At 40.9% G+C, this 23,326-nt stretch overlaps 1 protein-coding gene across 1 annotated transcript in view; it reads right to left on the bottom strand.

Moving 5' to 3' along the window:
• Positions 1-23,326, bottom strand: part of MACROD2 (mono-ADP ribosylhydrolase 2) — an 892,593-nt gene that overhangs the window by 251,936 nt on the left and 617,331 nt on the right. The window contains exon 9 of the mRNA XM_009634665.2: positions 11,067-11,140. Coding sequence (XP_009632960.2) covers positions 11,067-11,140 — 74 coding nt within the window. The remainder of the gene's footprint in view (positions 1-11,066; positions 11,141-23,326) is intronic.

The following is a 23,326-nucleotide window of genomic DNA, read 5'->3' as shown; positions in this document are numbered from 1 at the left end:
GGACTTCAAATAAAAGGTGAAATTTCCAGCAGAAGAGGCTGAAAGGCACACATAAAACCCTTTCCCCCAACCTGAGAACATGTAGCTGGATTGAGACTTAAATACACAGTCCCTTGTAAGCGTGTGGAAAAGCTGGACAGAAGAACCCAGAAAAGAATGCAGAACCTGAAAAATCCCTTCCTCGCACCTCATCAAATCCAGGACATTTGGAGATTGGCTCATGAAAGGTCCTAGTTACTTGCAAGGGGAAAAAGTAAAAAATCAGAAAGACACCTATGCCCCTGGATTTACTGTGCCTTGGTTGTGGTGTTGAACATGCAGCAGCTGGTTCTTTGCATTTGATTTTAGATTGCAGTACTAAAGAGTACAGCAGTGTATTAGCATGGGGTATTTTTAGTCTAATAGCAAAGACAAGATAAATACACTGGCTCAGAACAGTTCAATACTTCTAGTTCAGAAAAGCATCTCAAATTCAGTTCCGGTAATGTTAAAATGTACTCCTGAATCAGGATGAAGACAGACAGAAAAGCAGAGGCATGGGCAACTCCAACCTGGTTATTCACAAGGCATAACTGCAAGTCAAATCTCTGCTCTGTGCCATAGTGACTTTTCAACTGTAAGCTTGTACTGCTTTTAAACCTATGTAATTCTGCTTTAACCCTCAGCCAGTATTTATCATCTTAACCACTGATTGTTTTGCAGTTATTTTACTAGTCCCAAAGTATATTCATCCCTATTTTTTAATGTAAAAAAAGAAAATAAGACTTCAATAAACTAAGCCAATTTAAATTTAGTAGCTGTAAACAGCCTAGGCTAGTAAAAATTAACCTTCACTACTATCTCATGAGAGATCACGTTAGAAGCAAGGTGAGAACCTGAGGGAGTCTCTTAGTAGCCTTTGTTCAAAAACTCTTCTTAGGAAGCACTGTTTATCCCTACTGAAGTAAAGAATTTCATAGCTCACCTAATTTATTCTCCTTTTTTTCATTAATCTCAAATAAATGTAAGAATCATAATCTGTCCTGAAGTCTAAGTAGAAAGGTGATACACACCTTTAAACTGTGCTCACATTTGATTTTAAGCTAGTTGTTCTGTATTAATTACCAGGCATTTTATCCTGGAAGCCCGCCAGCCATTCCCTTGTTTCCACAGGTTCTTATTGTCCATGCTCCCCACATCCACAGTGCTCTTCTCATCTGTTCTGTCATTTCACATATAATAGACAGACCCATTTTTCACCTTCCCAGGAACACAGTACGATACAGAACCTATGAAGTATGTGACCAATATCATCTAACCTATTAAATGTCAGGATCGTATATCTCAAACTATATGTCAAGATGCTGTAGTCTAGCAGCAATAAACTCATTTTGTTCCTCATGGGAAACGCACTCCGGCTATAAGAATCCACACAGGTTTCCTTCTGTACAGATTTGATTGTGACCTACTGCCGATGGCTAGCACACTTGGAGATGATGGTAGGAGTTGGCCAGATAAAATCTCAGATGGGAAGACAATAAAAGTTACCAAAATATTCCCTTTATAGTTAGATAGCTCATACTAGTTTGGTTCCTTGCAGGGTGATCCGATACTTGCTCCAGTATGAGACTCGCCTAATATATTTTTATATTTCATTATTATTTCACCATCACATACCATGCTGGACTTCTGCTTTGGGGAAAATTGTAGGCAACCGAACTGAATTTAAATCGAACAGAAGCGGCAGCTTTCCAGAAGCAAAACAGCTACGTGAGTTTCTTGGAAACAGAACACCAAAAAGCAGACATCGTACGCTCTACAGGATGCCAGGAAAGTGCCAGCAAAACAAAGCATGTGCTCTTGGCTCGTGCGGGAGGGACGCTGCCCATGCCAGCAGAGCGGCCTTGCTCAGCACCACATTGTGTGCTGCGGCCGGGCAGGCAGCGCAGCCGTCAGCTGGGAGCTGCCCACCCCGATGGTGCATGCTTCCAGCACATGCTGGGCTGCACAGCTAAAGCACCTCCCGGGCACTCCGAGAGGCCCAGGTCACACGGACAGACACTTCTCATCTGCAAGACCAACAAACATGCCACCTGAGAGTCAGTGCAGAGAACTGAAAACTCTGCAGGAGAGGGAAAGCCCCAAATCAGAGACACTGACGCTGAAGGCTGCGGTTGTGGAGCAGGAGGATGGGTGCTGGGCGCCCTGCCCTGAAGCTGAGCCAAAGGGACCCTCCCCTGGTTTCTGGCAGCACCCTGATGAGGCCTGGGTGGCTGACTGCCATCAGGGACAGACTTCAGATGGCCACCTGGTTTACTGCTGCTGGCCGTACCCATCCTCAGCAGACAGCTTCCACTGCACGTCTCCCAAAATTCTGTCTTCATGGTGGGAGCCTCCTTCCAAACCTCCATAGAGTCAAAGGCAAACCTTCTCCTGCTTCTCCGTCCTCTTACACCACTCTCAGCTCACTTCCTACTAAGATCCAGCTGTAACCCACAGGTACAGTTCAGTCAGACACGGAAGTATAGTAAAACATAAATCACAACAGGCTTATTAATATGAGGAGCTCAGAAGCAAAACAAAGACCATAACAGCAAATTCTATGTTGCTCATGAAGTATTTTATCCACAAATCTCACTAGAACTACATGGATTGCTATTCCTCATTTATTTGTCTATTTATTCCTATGTACCCACGGGGTGAGGAGCACAAGCCAATTTAAAGAAAGAGACTCCAGAAGGGTAGCAACAATAACTGAATCTTCCCAAAACAAGGGCTGGACCTCTTCTGCATTGGGCTGATTTGACAAGCCAGTTGAAATTATTGGGATTTCTGGCTGAAAGCCAGTACTGAAATAAAGGGTGTTATCATTATCTTTTTTGTCATGCAAGAAGTAACAGGAAAGAAAAAATGTAATGTTGTTTCTATTTATTTTTTAAGGTCTTTTCACAAAGCTCACTAAATTACCCAGGCTCCTCCAAATGTACAGAAATCAGGAGTAAAAAAAAAACCAAAACAAAGAAACAAGACAAAATCTCAACCCTGAACTAGTGACAATTTTGTTAGCTTAGCAACTCACCCGTAGAATTTTCAAGCTATTCAGGTCTCTTATCATAACTGCTATTAAATTGTAAGGATAAAAAGAATAAATGCTTTGACAAATTTCAATTATTGGGTAGTTAACTACTGTAAACACAAAAGAACCCATGCAGAGACCCATCTTGTATTAGTGACACTCATTAGCTGTAATGGAGTTAGAGGAGTCATTATTTACCTGTATTACATACATACGTAAACCTTTACAAAGACATATTCATTGAAAACATCTATACTATGCACAGAAGCAGATTTCCTTGATCCTCAATACATTTGAGGGGAAGGGGTGACGGGAAGCCATGGTTCCAACTCTTCCCCCTCCACCCCCCGTTTTTATTTGGGTCACAAGTGAGTAACTCAGAAACCAGTCACGAGGGACATCGGTCACATGGGCCATTCACAGCAATCATGAGCTCCTGCATTTCTTTCCAAGGGGGATGCCTTCCTGCCTTTCTCTCAATAGCTGTATCAAAAATAACAAAAGCTTTTTAAGTTTAATAAATAAAGTATCGCGTGTAATGAATGCGGGCTTTGTCTGCTTTGCTTTATCAGCCTTCTACCTGAATAGCAGTCTGAAGAACAGACAAGAAAGCACCGCTGCCTTGGCAGCTTACTTATCATTTCAGAAAATGACTTGTCTGTTGGGATGATGGTTAGGTTTGGGCTTTGGGGACAGCACTGAATCTCTTTGAGCCCAGTGAGAGAGCAGCTACACAGAGCGAGTAAATCATTTTAATTTTGTACAAGTTGAAAAGCATTTTTTCCTCGACTTCAGCTAGATGACAGTGGCATGATGGCTGATTTTCATTTCAATCAGAGCAGCATATGATTACCACCTAATTGGAATGTAGAAATAGAAAGGAGATCATTTTTTAACCTACCCAAGAGAACAGTGCTGGGGGAGGGGAGGCGATTATGTTAATCAAATGATACTGGCATATAAGAGCTACCAAAATAGCCGCCTGAATTTTTATCGGCACCCTTACTGTCCTTGAGGATCTGTCAGTGGCTTCAATCGAAACCTGTATTTTCAGAGCTTTATTTCTGGGTAATAAATATACTTTAAAATAAACACATGTCACTGCAGGCCCAAACTTGTCATAAAAGATATCACCTTAGACAAAAATACAAATATTTTTTTCAAAATTACGCGTAGTTTTGTTGACAACTGTAAAACTGTAAGCATGAAAACTACCCAAGCAAAAATAAAAGTAATACTATCTTAGGGGGATTTGTTTGCATGAGTTCATTTTTTGTAAAAAATATTTGCTTTCTTTAATTAAATATTGTCAGCTAGCTAATCCACTCCTTTTTGAAATAAACGTAGAAACTTAGTTGTTCTGCCTAGGGGAATGTAACTGAGGTTACATTAAAGGAAACTACATCAGACAACATTTTCCATGACACCGTCTCCATCTGCATCCTTCTGTAGAGATAAAGACAAGACCTCATCTCAAGATGCCACTTTTAATTGTCTCTGAAGAATGAAGAGCCAAAATTAGGTTGCTGAGACCACCAAAGGGAGGGGGAAGGAGAAATGAAAAAAAAAAAAATAAATTAAATAATCTTTCAGGCAAGCAGTCTACAGAAACACTGAAACTGGGTTGCCCCGATGTTTTCATGGGCTCAGGAGGTAAGCAGAGCTTTTTGTTAGCTGCCTGACCTGATTTTGAAGGGAGACACATGAGGAAAGCTCCCACCCTGCTGTCTTACACCTCCTAGGTATATGCCTATGTAACATAACACTGCATAGCATAGATACTGCCAGACGAACGCGGTACCCCAATGGATGCCATGGGGTGGCGTGCTTACCTGCAGATAGCTGCACATGAGACAAAGTTGTGATCGTGTTTACCCCCAAATAAGCTTTGAGTGCTTTTAAAAGCTCACTGAGGCACACCTGCACCACCCTGCCCTGTGCAGAGAACAGCAGCAACTCCCTTTGCTCTGTCCTCCCAGGCAGTGGCCGTCCAGCAGGACATCTACCTCTCTCCAAACTAGACACCATTTTTAGGTGCTTGGGATAGCCTGCCTGGCACACAGATACCCCTGCAGAGGCCAATGGCTCTCCTGCAGGTTCTGTGCCTTATCAGCCAGCCCATGCAGCAGTCCCGTCTGCCCTCAGGCACCTAAGACCAGTGCTGTTTTAATTCAGCAACATTAACTCTTTTGAGTCGAGATGCTTCAAGCTGGCTTAGGCCTGGGCAGCCAACCCTGAGCACAGCGGGTTTAAGTCCTGCTGGACCTCTCAGCTGCATCTTATATTTGGGGAAGCCGCTCCCTCACTGCCCTACTCTAGCCCTTCCTGACCGGGAGGAGACACCAGCATCAGGGTGACAAGCTCTGTGAGGACAAAGAAACCAGCATAATCCCTGAAGCTCTGCTTTCTCATCACAGATGTTTCCTTCCTCGGATTCCTACGTATCCTCCCAAATCTTCAAAACACAACTGCTCATGCAGCTTTTACCAGAATAAACGTCCCTCCAGTATCATCCACGGTTCCCACTGCAGAGAGCATTTCCTCAGCTCTCCTTGCTCTCCTGTAGGCACCGCTCCCACTGGTGAGGCAAGGCCACCCCAACCCCTGTGTGCCACCAAGGCACAAGTGCGTAGGGGAATCAGCGCACAGGAAAGGTGACTCCACTTTAACTATCTCAGTAATGGAAAATATCGCCATCATTTGGACAAAGCACAGTACAAAATAAAGCACAGGTGCAGGGTGCCCATGCTGTGGTATGCCTAACTTGACAAACCAGGTGTTTCCTCCTGAAATTTTTTGTCATGAGTATAGCAAATGTGATCCTGCCCCCCGCCACTGAAAACAGAGTTCCACAAATTTCACCTGTACCAGAATTTTGCTCATCCTGTTTTGCTGGAAACATGCACTTTTTTTTTTTGGCAGTGGGATGATGCATAACTACTTGCTAAAACACAAGAACCTAAATATCATGTACTTCAGGCAAAATAACAAAAAAAAATCTCTCTTCAGTAGTGATTCTAATGAAAAGGAATCAGGAATGTGTTGATTTATTTTCCATCTATGTGCTTTTAATTTGGATCAGTGTGCTGGTTTTAGCTGGGACAGAGTTAATTTTCTTCCTGTTAGCTGGCATAGTGCTGTGGTTTAGATTTAGTATGAGAAGAATGTTGATAACAGATGTTTTATTTGTTGCTAAACAGTGCTTGGACTAGGTCGAGCTTCCCATGCTCTGCTGGATACACAAGAAGCTGGGAGGGGGCACAGCCAGGACAGCTGACCCCAACTGACCAAAGGGGTATTCCATACCATATGATGTCATGGTCAGCATATAAAGCTGGGGGAAGGAGAAAGAAGGGGGTGTGTGTGTGCATTGGGAGTGATGGTGCTTGTCTTCCCAAGCCCAAGATGGAGCCCTGCTTCCCCGGAGATGGCCGAATACCTGCCTGCCCATGTGAATGAAATACTTGTTTTGCTTTGCTTTTGCTTTACCTATCAAACTGTCTTTATCTCAACCCATGAGTTTTCTTCATTTTTATTCTTCTGATTCTCTCCCCCATCCTGATGCCATGTGTGTGGTGCTTCATTGCCGGCTGGGGTTAAACCACGACAATCAGTTCTTTCAATGGACATACGTTGCAATCACACTTTCCTTGTTGTTCTACAGGGGCGCGTAATAAATGTTGTGATATATTGTGCAAGAGAGAGAACAATACTTTGAACTAAATGTGCTGTTAAATTAAAGTCTTTTCTTGAGCATTGAAAAAGTCCCGAGGCTTTCCATGTCAGTGACATAAGGTAATGCATACACTGAGCATTTTTTGATTTTCACCCTTTTGAGAAACATAGCATGGTACTGAAGTAAAAGCAAATAATAATTTCTAATAGTGCAAATGTTTGAAGATATCCAGAACAAAAAACCAAACATGACCCTCTCCCCACTGCCCCCCAAAATGTCAGGGGTCCAGTATTTAAAGGTGTCACAATTCTTCTGTGATACCGCTATGGGAAATCAGGTGGCAATATCTCAAACCTTGCCAAATTATCCCAGAAAGAAACATTCTGAACTGTTCAAAGAGCTTAATGTGCATTTTCAAATGAATCCCAGTGTATAATTTCCTAAAGGGTGGGATCCAATTCTATTTTGTGCTCTGAAGAATTCTATTAAACCTTTAGAGCACTTTGTGAAACGTGAAAATGCAGTTTGCTAAAGAGATAGCCTAGGTGGTCTGCAGTAAATTAACCCAGTACTGCTGACTGGGGCCATTCTTGTGCGTTTGCTCCAAGGGATTTCTACGCTTACAGTATAACACCATTTACCAGCTCCTAAACTAGATTTGCCCTCTGGCTGCCAGTCAGCAGACCTTGGTGTAAAACATGGCCAGAAATTAGTTTGACTAAGACTTGCGTTTCAAGACCAGAACAGTGCTGTGTGTAACATACAACGAAGACCAAACCATTACTTACAATGCTGGGTTTTTTCCCTAGCGGACTTCATGTAGTTAAGTTTTAGGCTGCTAGACTATGATGGCTGCTGCCCTGCCTAGCTGGTGTTCTGTGTTCAGTAAATTACAATAGATCTCTCTCTGTGTTGCTTTGTAACAATTAACCTCAGAAAGGAACTAACTCCATTTGCATGGTAATGAGACATTCATATGAGCGACATCAGAGTTAAGCATGCTAATAAGTTTTTATGCAAACACCTGAGGGGTCAAGCACAACAATGGACTTGGATAAGAAAACCTTTTATTAAATGCAAATCACTTTTCTTGTAAATACTGTGACAGGAAACTTCATTGGACTCTAACACAGCTTGCAAGAACAGAGTAATGTACGTTATATTTTCAGGCCCCCGGGCTAACTAAGGAATATAGCCACTGATCTATTTATATTTTGAATTAGTATCAGTGTGGATAAAATCTTCATTATAGCATCAAAGGAGAGAAGTACTACAGGAAGGTAGAGAGGAGAAAACAACAATATTGCCTTATCTTTCACAGATTTGTCACAGTTTCCTGGGATGCAGGAAGGCAGATAAGACACTGCTACTGTGGAGCACACAGAAGACTTTACAAATTTGTCCGGTTTCCATCTTATTCACCTATCTGGTTTTGCCAAGTGTATTTTTATGCAGGCAAATTTCCTCGTGAGCAGGCTGTCATTTTGGTCTCTATCTTGCACTAAAACTTCTTGAATTCATTCAGTCGGTTCACATTCTTCACTCAAAGAGTTTGAGACCTTAGGACAACTGGTACCAAGCATTACCAAGGGGATAAGTGGCTGCCAAACATCTTTGAAACTAAAGGAGCAGAACCTGGACAGGATTTCTCAAAGGCAAGGCAGATTGCACAAGAAGGAATGAAGGGAAGAAGCTGACTTTGATTCATTTAGCTCTGGCAGAGCCAAGCACAGGAGGCCTCTTTTGTTCAGGAGAGGCTGTTAGCAGGACACACTGACTCATTCTGACAGCGCAGCCAGCGTCTGGGGAGCGGTTCTGGTTAGCAGTATCAGGAGTAAAACATGGGCAGCCCTCTGCAGAGCTGGCCTCCTGGCAAATCGTTAGGGGTTTTGCTCCTAGACTAGAATGTGTGAATTTAAATATCCAGTGGGTGTAGTGGGAGTTGCTCTATCTTTATGACAGAAGTTTATAGAAAGGACTATATCATATCTGCAGTAAGAGGAGGCTATATTGTTGAGACACAGAAAGTCTCTTTCACTTCTGTTGCCGTATGATGAGCTACTTTGGGAAAAGTTTTGGGTGATGTGTGTTATTACTACTGAGAGCCCAAAACCTAATCCAAGGGAATAAGCGTAAACAATATAAAGCGTATCAGATTGACACTTGGCACAGAGCTACGTCAGTTCATTTGAACCAGATGAACTGTGCTTCACCTTGCTACACACATTAAACAACAGCAACCCAACAACTGCATGCTTCTCAAAGATCCCTTTCGCTGCCTAAGTTACTGCTACCTTCAATAGAATTGTTAAGTATTTCTATTTTGCTGCTGACCTATTTATGACATGTAAAACATGCTAGTATGCCATAGCCTAGAATTCAAGCCAGTAGATTGCAAAAAAAACATAGGAGGAATCACGCATATGTAGTTTTCATAGTTTACACTAAACTGTGTGGAACAAAAATACAGTGACGTTTTGCAAATGCATGTTAAAATACATAAAAAAATATTATAACTCATATAAGAATCACGAACATGTATGGCAAACACTGTCACCTCAATCACTATCTGCTAGGAACCTCAAGTCTTCTTCCAAAACAGACCTGGAGCTTTCTGAGGACAAGGGGAGGAACAAGTCTGTGGAAGGAACCAGAAAAATGTGGAAGCAACAGACTAACTAAAAGGGAAAGGTGATGCACAGGGCATGTGAGAGTTTCCAGGCCAGAAGCAGAAAAAGGAGAAAAAAGGGAAGACTGAAAGCATATTGAAAGTGAAAGTTGTCTTATAGCTGAGAAGCAATGGCTGAACTGTAGAGCAAAATACTTCAGAAAAGAGTTTTCATTGAGAAAACTTCTACACTTTTGATAGGCAGTCTACCAAATGAAGTCAGGTTTCTTGTAATACCACTAAAAGAAAAGTAATTAAGAGGTGTCTACACAATATATACTCATCTTTTGAGGGAGAAAAGCTTACTTTTGGAGCCAGAAAAGATTTTTAGCCTATTTTTTAAATTATGCACTAAAAATGCAACAAAGAGAAATTACAAGATGGCAAACCAGCATAAACCAGCATAGAGGTTCTAGCCTTACACTTAAGGGTTAAAATTATATACTAACAGACTAGATTCCCAAAATTATATGCCTAGAGCTAGGCTGATGACACTTAAGCACCTGTAGTGTTAACAAAGGCTGCCCATCCAAAACTCCTGCTTCACTGCTCAAGTCTTTTAGTCACAGGAAGCTACGAAGTGCTCAGTGCTACAAAGAACCAGTGTCCAAACAAGTACGCAGTCCTTAGTGTACCTTCAGGTTTGAAAACCTCAACTTACCTTTCAAATCTCAACACAGTATTTCCTTTCAATTCAAAGCTGGTAAAAAAACAAAAACAAACCACAGAAAACTGCTAAATTCATACCTTCACGTATCTGATTCTCATGACAAAAATGCCCCCTGAATATATTGCTAGAGGAAAAAGACCACTAATTATGTCCCTGTACCCAGTGCTTCTCCACTGGATGCTTTGTTACACGTTTTCAGACAGAAATACTGAAGAACTCTAGCTGTTTGAAATCCGCTGACTGTCATCACGAGGAAACAGGCGTATCTTCAGTTTAAGACATTATGATTATTTTATGTGTTCTGTCACTACTTTGTTGCATTTCTCCAATTCAAAACTAGGAACTATCAGCCTGCTACGAATTCAAATCGGAGAAAGACAAAAACTAAAAAGGGGAGATACGGAGATCATTCTGTTGAAAGCATTTTTTGTCTTGTAAAAATAATCACCATCGTGTTGTCACTGGAAGAAGACCACTCTTGTTAAAAATTCGCAGTTGCATCACATATTTAGTGAGTGTTCCAGGGAAAACAAACACTTAACTGTAAGCAAACCAAAAAAATAACAAAACCGGAAAATACTATTATACAGCTCTTTACTGTAAAGTGACCCCAGGAACACCACTGACCTTTAGTGGCTGTTTCCATTGACAACTGTTCCGTACATTTCCTTTCCAAGAATCTCCTCATTATTACCTGAAAACTCTGACGCTCAGAAACAGCTTAGGAAGAGAATAGTCTTCTACTTTGCCAGGAAAGATTACAATGCACAGGAAACGCACAGTATGGTTTCAAACAAAGGTATTTCCCTTCAACACGAGTGTAGCTTTTAAATATAACAATATTCCCCTGGCTATATTGTCCTGACCTGATTTCATTGGTCTTAAGACTAAATAATAAATCATAAAAGACTTTGAGGCTATGTTTACTCTTTTCACAGTATTGCAGTCAAAGGCCATGACAAACAGAAATTTAGGAAATTTATATTTTATTCCATACCTCACTGTGATTCTTGCTTAACCATTCCTTAATAGTGTTAAGGGCAATGACAGCAGCAGGCTCATTTGGAAAACCTAAAGACAGAAAAAATGAGAGATAAATAAAGAGGTACACATTTTTCTATACATACAAGAAAACAAAAATACGGATATCTCCCCCATTTTGGACTATTTCAGGATTACAGTTGGTCAACTCCTTTCTTCAGATTTGTATAAAGGTTTTAGGTAGCATCAGTCACTTTCTTCCCCAGCTAAACAGATTGAAAATAGGGCCAGTGATGTTTTATTGGATTTTTTTTTTTTTTTCCAAACTCTAGTTCAGAAAGCCTCACAGCTCAAGACAAGTAGAAACAATAGAGCACTATACATGTGTCATACTAGGCAGGCCACAATGTAACACATAGATCACAGTAACAAATACTAGGCTTACGTTTCATGGCATGCAAGAAAAATTCAGACATTTCTTAAGGCATAAGGGCTTTCTAAAGCCTTGCTTTCTTTAATCCGTCTGTCAGCAAAACTACACAACACTATGACCCCAATGCCATAGGCCTTATAAGGATAGAAATGTTTGAGTTAGAAATCTCTTAATTTATGACCTAAAATATAACAAACGACTTTGGAAATTAAGGAATTCATGAAGCATAAGCATATGAAGTTAAGGCCTGATGTTGCATGATACACTAGCAATAAGTAACTCCTCCCAGCACTAAACAATATCAGAAACCTTTCCAGGGATACAGACTTTTTGCTTTGATGGTCTCTATCTATCAAATCTAAAGATGCTTTCATTGCTTAGGCAGCCTTGATTTAATTTTCCTTTAAGATCCTAACTTGAGGGCAACAAATAATTTTTGGGAGGAATTAAAAATAAAATCCCACAAGCTGTATGAATAGTTCTCAGTAGTTTAGATTAACAGTAGAGTCTTTGAAGAGGTGGAGCTGCAGGCACAGTGCAGTGTACAAGCAAGCAATGGGGCTAGACAGAAACAGTCATGAAATTTGGAATACAGCTGCCTACATATAGCATTTTTTTACATCACACATCACCCCTCACACCATAAACTGAAATGCAGACACTGCAAAAATTAGTATATGCATCCAACTTTTCGACCTGGCACATTATCCTCCAAACTCCTACCTTCTTTAACCCTTTTTCAAAAACTCGTGCACTGCTAGATTAAAAAAAAAACAAAAACAAAAACAAACACCACCACACAAACAGAAAACCCCTCAAATCCCTCCACCCTCTTTGAGTCACATCCCAAAACCATTACTCCCTGTAACTGGACTCTGCAAGGATTTTGTTCAGCAGCATATGTACTGTTTCAAAGTGATGGACGACAACTATCCAGCAAGAGTAGCAAGTAAAACAGTCAATGTTTGAGCAATACTGACATTTAGCATGTGCTTCCTTTGCATGCATTTCTCAATAAAGCATATTTTTAAATTTTTTTAAATCTTTTTTTTCCAGTTCCAAGATGGAAAATTAGCTAAGGTCCTACAAGTGTTACTGTGGACATTTCCATTGCCACTGGCAAAACATATTCTTATGACATTTAATAATGCTGCCGATATCATCAAGGCATATGTCTTATGACACAAACTAATGAACAAAACCCAAAAGCAGGGACATCCAACAGCCTTATTTTCATCATATATGAAACCAGAACTCTAAGCAGACTGTCTGCTTAAATTAGTAATATCTTAGCTAACAAACAGGACTTTGTAACAGAAATTCTGTACCCTGAGTGTGGTAGATCTGCCTGGGCATACAATGAACACCATGCAGAGGGAGAAACGCGTATTTCAGACAACTGATATACTATTGTTTATGCACTGAATGGTTTATTTTCAGAACAATTCTCCCTTCAGCAAGATTCACTTTTCAGGCTTGCTTTTCACTCCCTTGCAGCAGGGTATTTGCCAAAAACCCCGGCGATTTTATAGAATCTCTCCATAAGTTGTACATTATTTAGAAAACTGCTGCCATACTAACCAATCTTAAATAGAAGCTTATCTAGAAAACTGGTGTTCAATTACTCCTAAGTAACCACCATGTAAAGGAAACAGTTCAACAACCAAAATAAAGAGCCTTGAATTCTGTGTGTGATTTCAGAAAGTATTTTGAAATCCACAGAAGCCTTTTATGACCAGTTACCAAAACCCCAAAAATCTAATTAGTATTTTGCACACATTTCTGGTCATTTTAATGAAAGGATTACCTTATTGACTTTATGCAGAAGCAGGATGGAATTTAGCCTCCTGTTCCAGACCCTGCACCAGGACAAAAGGCCCTGTGTCTCCGATTCTCAACCAGAAAAACATTTTGGTTTATAGGACTAGGTTAAAGGGAGGTAAAGTGAGATGGGATCTTTTCGAACACATTTTTGCGTTGTTTTTATCTCTAAGCTACATTTGCCATAACATTTCTGGTCTGCTCTCATACACACCCCCATCCCCCTTCCCCACTTTCAGGGAAAAAGCAATCTCAGGGAGCACGTGGGAATCAAATTACTTGAGAGAAATGAGCTCGAGGAGCCTCACAGTTAACCGACTGCTGGAGCAGCAGCTCAGGCAATTCTGGCTAAAGGCTCAATTTCACAAAAGATAAAACAGGTAAAGTAATAAGAGTGACACTGGCCCATGTTACTGCAGTGAGCACTCCTCCAGAATACTGAAAAGGACAAGGGCACAAAAAGGCAAAGAAGCATTAGCCGTAAGGTACAGCCAAGCAGTGCCTCCATAGGAATTCACTGGGTTTATTTGGCTGGAGAAAAAGAGAGGGTTGTCAGGCTGTATATGCCATGGATAGGTGTGGGGTGAAGCATGTACCTACCCCCACAGGCCTCTATCTTGGACCAGGCTTCCTACATCCTCCAGTGGCAAAGCCAACATTTTGATGACAAATCCTGCTACGCCACAGAAATGGTGGAAGTTACCTTTGGTTCCTGAAGAGCTGCTTCAGCAAGGGGGGAATTTTACTTCAGGCCTCTGCATTTTGCAGTGCCCACTAATCACATCTCACCATCTATTAGCAGGTCCTACTCCCAACCCTTGAAGTACAGCACATCCTAGAAGCGAGCATCTGCCACCTCTTGCACCCCTCTCAGTTCAGGAGCCTCCCTTTAAAGTACAGTTTCATTTGTTACAGCTGATGCTACAGTGGGTGCAAGCCTGGTAAGTCAGTAGGAACGAGGGTGTGCAGAAAGTCCTGCATGGTTTGAAAGACATGGTGGGTAAAGGAGAAATCTCACCCGCATGCATGGCCAGGGCCGAGCTTTGCTCTGCTTGTTCAACACTACCAACTCCTGAAAGCACGTCAGTATTGACCATCGCCACATGCCTGTCCCTCTGGGAAAAGGCTCCCTCTGGTCATATGGGAAAAGACTATCACAGCTGTGTCTTCAGAAATGCTTGTGACTCCAAAATCTTTGTAATTTTCCTGGAAACTGTTAAGGAAGCTCTCGCTTCTTTGCCCAGTTGCTTCACAGCTAAAATGCCACTCCAGACAGGACAGCCGCCTTTGTATACACCTTTAGAAAAGTGATTGCCAGCTTTAACACTGACTTGTGTACTAGCATCGGTCAAGCCACTGTGTAACTTAGAAACTTCCTCTCCTCCTCTTTGCGTGTTGCCAGTAGATGTATATACCGCTACATTCACTCCCTAAGATGAACGACTATGCCTTCATACTCCCCACTACAAAAACCCCACCCTACTACCATCACATAAAATACACCTCATCTGAACTCCACTGCTTTTGGTATGCCCTTGCACGGATATTACCCACAGTGACAGCCTATGAAAGCTTTTAAAGGTCTTCAAACTTATGAGCTTCTGCACCTCTTTCCAGGACTTTACTACCTTATTCCTGGAAATTGTAACACTGGCCTGAGAAGTGGCTGCTGAAACATGCTGTACACTGTGCAAGTTCTCGCAGTCATTGAGGCCATAATTTTCCAGAGAAGGCATGATAAGGTTTGGCAGAATTATTTTGAAATCTCATATAAAATAAATGGCTGTTTTAAAGGAGGAGACTGTGGAGGAAAACTGGGAAAGACAGTAACTGTAGATAAACATGTTGAAGTTCCCCTTACACTTTGTATTTATTCCCTGGAAAGCAACTGGTAAGAACTAAGTCCTGCTGTTTCATCAACATACAGAAAATATGCGATGAATTCCCTATTGTTAGACGCTCTAGTGTAAATGCTCAGCCTTTTGTGCTTGGGGTGCTTTAGCAGGGGAAACGCTCGCACTACCATGAGCGTCTCTTACTGTATGCCTCATTTGTCTGTGCAGTACCCGAGAAAGGTATACCAGTTGTTCTTCAACAAATAACAGTGCAACAAGGTTTTTATGAGGTTAAATTAATAGAAATCTATTTAAGGGACTCCCAAATTGTACAGAGAGGCTGGTAGCTTTATCTGTCTCTTTTACTGTGCTCAAACCAGCGCTGCATCATATTAAAAACGTCTAACTTACAATCAGGTAATGCCACCTCCCCATGAAAAGCCCATTAACAAAACATAAGTACTAAATAATCAACCTTTAATAGGATACAGCTGAAGATGATGATAACGGATTACATCAGTTGGGTTATAATACTAACAAGCAAATGTCAATCCAGAAAATCACTGCAGTAGCTGCAGGGATAAGTGTTATAATTTGTCAGTTTAACTGAGATGCCTAATGTTTTCCGTAAATCAACTTATCCTGGTAAAAAAAGGTCTGCGTCTTTTTCTGTTAGCAAAGCCTAAATGCTAGACAAGTTTTTCTTCATTTAAAATATGTTCCCTTCTCTACAGTTTCTGAAAGGCTCATCACAATCTTAATATTCTTATTTGCTAGTTTTAATGGTTTCATTTTGAAGCAAATCATGAAAAGAACCAAATGCACATCAACACAAATACTCATTATGTGTTTCTCATACTTTCTTAGAAAAATATCTACACTGGCATGTTTGTGCATATATCAAGATGCGATAGTTCACAGACTGTTCCTGCGTTCCAAAATCAAACCCGAGTCCCATTGTTTAATCAACATGACTGTCAAAATGCAATAACTTTCATTTATTTAGTTTATATATTTGTCATTGATGTTTAATAATATATAAAGGATGCTTTTCAAATAGGAGCTCAACAGTCACATTTTGACACTGTAGAAGCGTACCGAAAGCCGCCTCTGCAGTCAGCATGACAGGGTATTTCCACCATGCATCAAGTATTTACTATATGGGAATCATCAGCACCAGATGGTGTGGAAAATACAGACTTTTCCCAGGTTTATTTAAAAAAAAAAAAAAAAGAAAAAAGAAAAGAAACGAGGCACTAAGCATTTATTCTGAAACCCAGTATTATTTTTGGGGCTAAAAATGCTTTCTGAATCACAACAGACGTGAATACCTGAGCTTCATTATGGTCATGTGGGTTAAGGCTAGCTATCGACAACACACTAATCATAACACTTCAGCCTTATCACTTTACGACAATAAAAGGTAACAAATGAGATGCACAGCCCAGCACGCCTGAGGTGGGGTTACTCAATACATTCACTTGTCCTTCGGTTGTGAAACTAGCAGTATAATCTTACAACCAATCCCATATAATCATCTTGTCAAAGGTATATTTTAGTAGTCAAAATGAAATCACTCATGGTAGGTTAATTCCCATTACCATGATAAATCTGCCCTGTTTAGAAGCACAGCTGGTAGTATTCTACCAACAAGCTTAGGCTGTCACTATTTTTGAGCTTCCTCCCTACCCCCCTCCTCTTTTTTTTTTTTTTTTTTTTTTAATATAACCAAGATCACATGGTGATTAGATAAACAAGCCAAGTTGCTAGCTTGATCATTTTTGTGAACACTGGCAACCTGGGAAGGAAGTACCCTCATTTGGATCAGCTGCATTGAAAACTGAAGAGAAGAGCCATGAATCTTTTGCTAAATAACCTACCTTGCCTTATTGAACTCATTTAGCTAGGGAGAACCTTATTTGCCCATCCACTCAAAAAGTAACTCTCAGAAAGACAGTGAAATTAAGCACTCTGACAAGCCAGTAACCTTTCTGTTACCCCAGTTACCCCAGGAAACAAAGCTCCGCATATATCCCACTGTATCCCTTATAGACTATGGGCTATGCTAGAGTAATTAATTAGCATGCACATAAAACATCAAAGGAAAATGAGAAATTTTCAAAATGCATAAGCAAAACATTCTTCTGAAGAAATCATTACATGTCTCAATTCCTCTCAAGCAAGGAACATGCCTTTTCATTTTCCTTGAGTGAAAAAATTCAACAGCAACAGGAAAATACATACAGTTACTGAAGAATGATTGCCAATTGCATTCGATCGCTGACACGATAAAGAGGCAGCTGGTAGAAGATGGTTGATAAAGAAACCCAAAATAAGCATCTAGCAACTAATGCAAGAAGCAGGTTGTCTCTGCTATGATGCAGTGATGCAAAGCAGGTAAAGTATTAAAATGACGGAGAGCTCTTCTTCACCCACAGAAGTGCATTGGGTAACTCGGTGATCCCTGGTTAAGTCAACCGGAGTCACCGCTGGCACCAGGGCACATTACAGACCTCATGCAAGTCAGCATAACCAAGACAGTTTGCAGGCCGAGATGCAGTGGCTCTCTTGACAGCAGGGCTGGCTCAGCCTCGGCTTGTCAGAAAAGATGCCCTGTGCGTGCTCACTGCTGTGCTGACTGACACTGGTCTCTTGTCCGATCAGCACAGCAACCCACCTTCATCATCTACAACTCAGCCACTTTTTCTGTACAAGTTGCAAATCTGGACTCAGCTACGGCTGCAGTCGAAGCAAGGTCAGTTACAAGAAGGTGACTAAGATGCAAGAAAAACCACGTCATTGCTGTTTCTCTGAAACACACGATACCATACCATGGTTCACTTCACACTCTGCTACATTGATATCATCAGGAAAATACCTGCCATATAATTGTCTTAAAAGTGTCAGCTGAATATACACTATAATTATTTAGGTTATGTGAGCAGATAGAGGCTTGCACTCACAAGGTATTAGGATTCCACTAAAGAAAAACTAGATTTTATGATTACAAACCTGTTTGATATTTGTTAGCTTTGGGAGAAGAAAAAAAACCCACAACAACAGAAAAGTTTTACTGAAAAGGCATTTACACTTGGGCTGCTGAAGAGGAACAGAGCTTCCCCAAGAGTACTCCTTACTGCAGGAGGTATTGTACCAGGACTCTGCCGGAGCTGCATATTTGCAAGAATGTCACTTTTCTGCAGCAGTCAGTAGATTTTTATTAGAAGTCAAGATTTTGGTTTCATTCTTTCCCAGCATTTATAGGGAGTAAGCTTACAGGGAGACCACATCATGGATAAATGCGTTCTCTAACAGTCTTCTAAAAAAATATAGAAAGCAATACTCAGACTCGCTGGGAAGCAAAGTGCTTCAGAGCCGTGCTGTTTACTGTGCTACGTGATGGAGCTTTTCTGTCTGTCGAGGTATTTCTAATGCCCATGTGGAACATTAAAGCTTCAAGCTGAGCATAATAGGGGAAACAGCAGAAAGATACCACCGCAACACTGAAAGAGAGAAGATCTCACTTCTCTGTCAATTAGCATTCCCATATGGCAAGAGGAAGTATATAGAATGCAAATGCAAGCGAGAGATACACTTACACAGGTAGTTCCGCAATTATACAATCTACCTATGAGAGCGCCTATGCAACGTTTGCGTAAATTACACAGCCGTTTAGGCACACGTATGCAGCTGCTCATGAGCTCAAGTACATCATTCTCCTTAAAACACACTATACACCGTATCCGGAACTGCTATTCCAGAAACAAGTGTTGTGCAGAGAAACGTTAATTGAAAGAGGTTTCGAAGTGTACATGAACTCCTTAATGTGCAGTATTTCATCTTCTACTTATCCATATATAGCAAGTTGGTTTTTTAGGGTGGCAACATAATACAGCAAAAGTAATTTGAAACAAAGTCTAAAGCACTAGTCAACTGTGAAATCTCCCATCATACACCGAATTGAACAGCAATGGGATAGTGGCTTCATTGTAGTTACAATTCCAACAAGGTTAAACAGTTATTCTACCTGCTGATTTAAATAAAGTCGCCCTGTTGTTCTCTAGATAAGCAACATATGTATGGAATCAATCCTACCTTCCTGAAGTGCCTTGCTAATGCTGCAAGAGATTAAAAAAACCCAAACAACCACCCCCGCCCCACCCCTCTCCAAATTCCACCTGAAACTAGTAGTTTTTCTAAAAAATGTGGTCCAACGCAGTGATGCTAAACCTTTACTGACACTGTCTCAGGCCCTCCGTGACACGCAGTGCCCCTAAGCACTGAAGAAAGCCTAGCATCCAGAGATCTGCTGTTCAGCAGTAGCAATAAAATAACCATCGTGGACCTTGCAAAGCCGGATCCCTATGGAAATGCATCTTGGAATTGATTGCAAACTCTAATTGAAGGCTCGCCTGAAGTTGAGATATTCTTGGTGTGCCTCTCCTTGCTGGAGTCCCTGATGCCTACTAATGCATCTGCCACTGCAGGCTGGGCAGGGGGAGAAGGGGAAGAAATTGCTATCAGAGGCTTCATTTTTCTTCTTACTGCCAGGGTCTTTGCACAGACAGTGAGATCCAGGAAAGCGCACTGAAGTGCAGCAGGTTGGGGTAGAGGAAGAGGACAAGAGGGAGGGAGGGAACACAGGACCTCTTGCTGCAAGATGGCATGCAGGGTTTTGGGGAGGAGGGCTGAATTTGGCAGAGACAGCATCAGCGCTGTTGGCTTCGCTGGAGCTCTCAGTATTTCAACTAGAACAGGCAGCAGATTGTGACAGGAGTTAGAAGTACAAGGACTTGGGGATACATGTTTAGATGAAGGACGTGAGGGAGGACAAGCTACCACAGCAAAAGGAAGGGGGATGACAGTATAAAACGTCTGAGAAGCTTCAGAGGAATAAAACATACATAGGCAACAGACAAATATACAAAGTCACATAAAGAAAACAGCCAGCCCTGCCAGCCCAGCACTATCCTTTAAATCACTTCCACCACATTCAATTGCTCTGACAGATGCAACCCAAGGACCTAGCCAGATTATCTAAAACCAACAGAGTACTTGGTGAAGGCCATACACGTACAAGAACAAACAAAATAATCTGACATTATTTCTACTGAAGCACAGTTCTTATCTCCTCTCTAAGGGAAATCAAAGATCTCCTAAGAACACAAAGAAAATCAGCTGGAAGTACATATACTTGCTCCTTGTGGGGGAAAAAAAAAAAAGGAAACAAAGATGTTCTTTTATCTTTTTCCCCAAAAGACATATATGGAAAGAAGTTATAGGGCAGGTTGGGTGAAAAAGCAAGATACTGTGTGAGGCTTATTTAATCTACTTAGTTTACTCTTTTTACAAATACATTATTGATTCTTGGTTTATGTATATTATTCACACTGTGGTGGTTTTTTTTTTTTTCCATTCTTGCCTCAGGCAGTGATAAACCATACTAAAGGGTCACACAGACCAGCAGCTATTGTATTCAGGAAACCTACAACAGCTCAAAACTGAATATTTCCAGATAATCTGGAGTTCAAAAAAAGCCAGTACATTTTGGAGGAACAAAGAGGGGAGTGGCATTTTATTTCTGATACTTCATGGCTTCAGTTCTTCACTGTACAGTAGAGCACTTCATACTACTTCAACACCCACTACGTGAATGCTGCTAAAACAAGTGCTTGCGCAGGGTGTTTGACTTGACACATCATTGCACTATCTCAACATTTTATGCATTAATTTTTTAAGAGGAACTTTTTTTTTCCTCCTTGCCTAGATGCTGCTTCATTTCTGTAGAAGTCATTTGCCTGGCAAGAGGTGAGCTCCAACTGAAAATACATATCCTTCTTTTTATCCAGCAAGTGTCACAGTGCTGCTTATTTCTTTTTATGCTACTGTATGTGTCAGCACCCAGCCAATCTACTCAAGATGCACAACTTCGTTTCAGGCTGTACTGCAGCAACTTTGTGAACAAAGATTACACGGAAGCCACAGCAGCTATTCAAACTTCCTCCCAGTGCTGCACTGAAAACTCTTTTTGCTTGTTCTGAGATCACAGCAATATACACAAAAGGAGAAATGAGATTAGAAAGAGTTTTAGGGTTTGGATTAATGGGAAAACCAGTTTAAAGCAAGGATAAGGAAAACCTGAAATTTAAAACCGTGATTTCAGCAAACCTGACTGGTTACAACTGCGCATTTCATACTTCCGATGCTCTTAGCAAGTTCTCATGTGCTACAGCTTAGAGCAAACGACTAATGGGTAAAACACAAAAATATCATAATCTCTTGGAAAACCTTGACTCTTCTTCCACCTTCCTTCTGTTTTTAAGGACTCATTCACTTGCATGCTAATTATACATACCCACGTTAGCACCCCCTTATTGCAACACTTCTTCTGACTGACCATCAGTCCCTAGCAGCAGTTGCTTTTTAAACCCAACAACACTAGTCGACCAAGAAAATATCCCAGACTTCATCAGGTTTGTCAGTGTATCAAAAGATCACAGCATTAATTGTCAAACAAGTATTTTTTTAAAAATATGATTTCTGCTAATATCTCTAATTTGCATTTCACTCACAATTATGCATCTACTGAGTCTTGCATACTTCAATCAAAAAGGAAATTAAATAACTAGTTAATGGCACTTCCAATCCCACAAATTCAAATCCAATTTAGTCTTGATATGAACTTTAGGTCTTATTAACACTTGTTTTAAATAGCATTTTCAGCATGTATTCTGACAAGTTGTCAGTGTGATTTTTTTTTTTTTTTAAATCACTATACAAGCAAATATGTGTTCTGCTTTAGTAGGCAAGGGAAATTCCTAATGTTTTGAAAGGTTTAACAAACATCAACATTTCTGATTAGACCAACTTTGGTAAATCCAGCCTTAAAGTGAAAAGATTTCATTTTGCGAGAAGCTGTTCTTTGGGGGAAAAGGCCCAAACAAACACGTTTTCCATGTCATTTTGAACCATATTCTAATTGATATAGGAGAAAGAAACGTCAATGCAAATTACAATTACTGTAGTCAGAAGCAATGCCCATATTTGAAAAGAAGCAGCCTATGCTATGGTTGGTTAGATCAAGCAGTGAAGGATATGGAAGACTAAGAAATTTCTTTTGTCCAACAACCTAGTACAAATAAGAAGCTGATCTGGACAATTTAAATGTAAATTTCTTACCACCCCTCAGACAAGTGAGATTAAAAGACCTCCACTTAAAAAAACAGGCATCTCCAACCTGAGCTTAAGTGAAAACTGACCTCCCACCTCAATTTCCTTGTAAATGTGGCCATGTGGCAGCAAAAGGGGTGGTTTATTCCAGCACTTTATTAAATTTAGCTTGCATGTACGCTCAGCATGAGATGGCCCACGCTATGCCTGGGGAAAACGTTTTTTCCTGCAGCCCAACACAACCAATCCTCTCAGAAATGCGACGTCCCAGGTAGATTAGTGGCAGGTATATGGAAAAGCATTTAAATTTACTGGATGGGGAAATGTCGTTGATTATTAAGCAGTGAAGCAAACTAGTGGAAATAAAGGATCTTTAATTACGGAAAACGGAAAAAAGAAGGTGGGTCAGTTCAAAAGAGCTTTTTACATAATCGAAACCGAGTATTAGAGTCAAGCTTATGGAGCAGCTTTATCTAATGTGATTTCCATTAATTTTATCAGATCAAAGGGTCCTCGCTATATATACAATTACATTCAAGATAGCTTGCATTAACGCAACAGCTGCAAATCTCCAGATTGTGAGGAATATCACTGCAATACTGAGTTGGGCCAGGATTATTTCAGCAAATCATCTAGTTTTCCTCAAACATCTGGGGACAGAAACCAGTAAAAAAGCCTGCGAAAATGCATGGACGAGGTAAAACTATCACTGTATGGGAAAAAAACTAGAGAAGTCAGGGCAATTCAGGCAGATTTACAGATGTTTTACCTCAGCAATCCTTGCAGGACTCACCCCTGGAGGAGGAAGAGAGCCTCTCCCAGCTCTATGCCTTAAAACTGAAAAAAGCATTTCACAAACTCTCTTCCTCCCACTGCAGCCATCATAGACAAGAGGGCAAAAAAAGTGTCAAAATTAAGACAAAACTTTGTAATATTTCCTGGTCTCTGGCGAAGCTGTTGTCTCTTGTACTGTGTGCAGGCGTCGAGGGGCTGGCAGCGGGGGCTGCGGGGCCCCTG

The sequence above is a fragment of the Egretta garzetta genome, unplaced genomic scaffold (assembly GCF_000687185.1).
Source record: "Egretta garzetta isolate BGI_Z169 unplaced genomic scaffold, ASM68718v1 scaffold252, whole genome shotgun sequence".
Lineage (NCBI taxonomy): Eukaryota > Metazoa > Chordata > Aves > Pelecaniformes > Ardeidae > Egretta > Egretta garzetta.
Note: the sequence above shows the minus strand (reverse complement) of the source record. Positions and strands in the feature narration are given on the sequence as shown.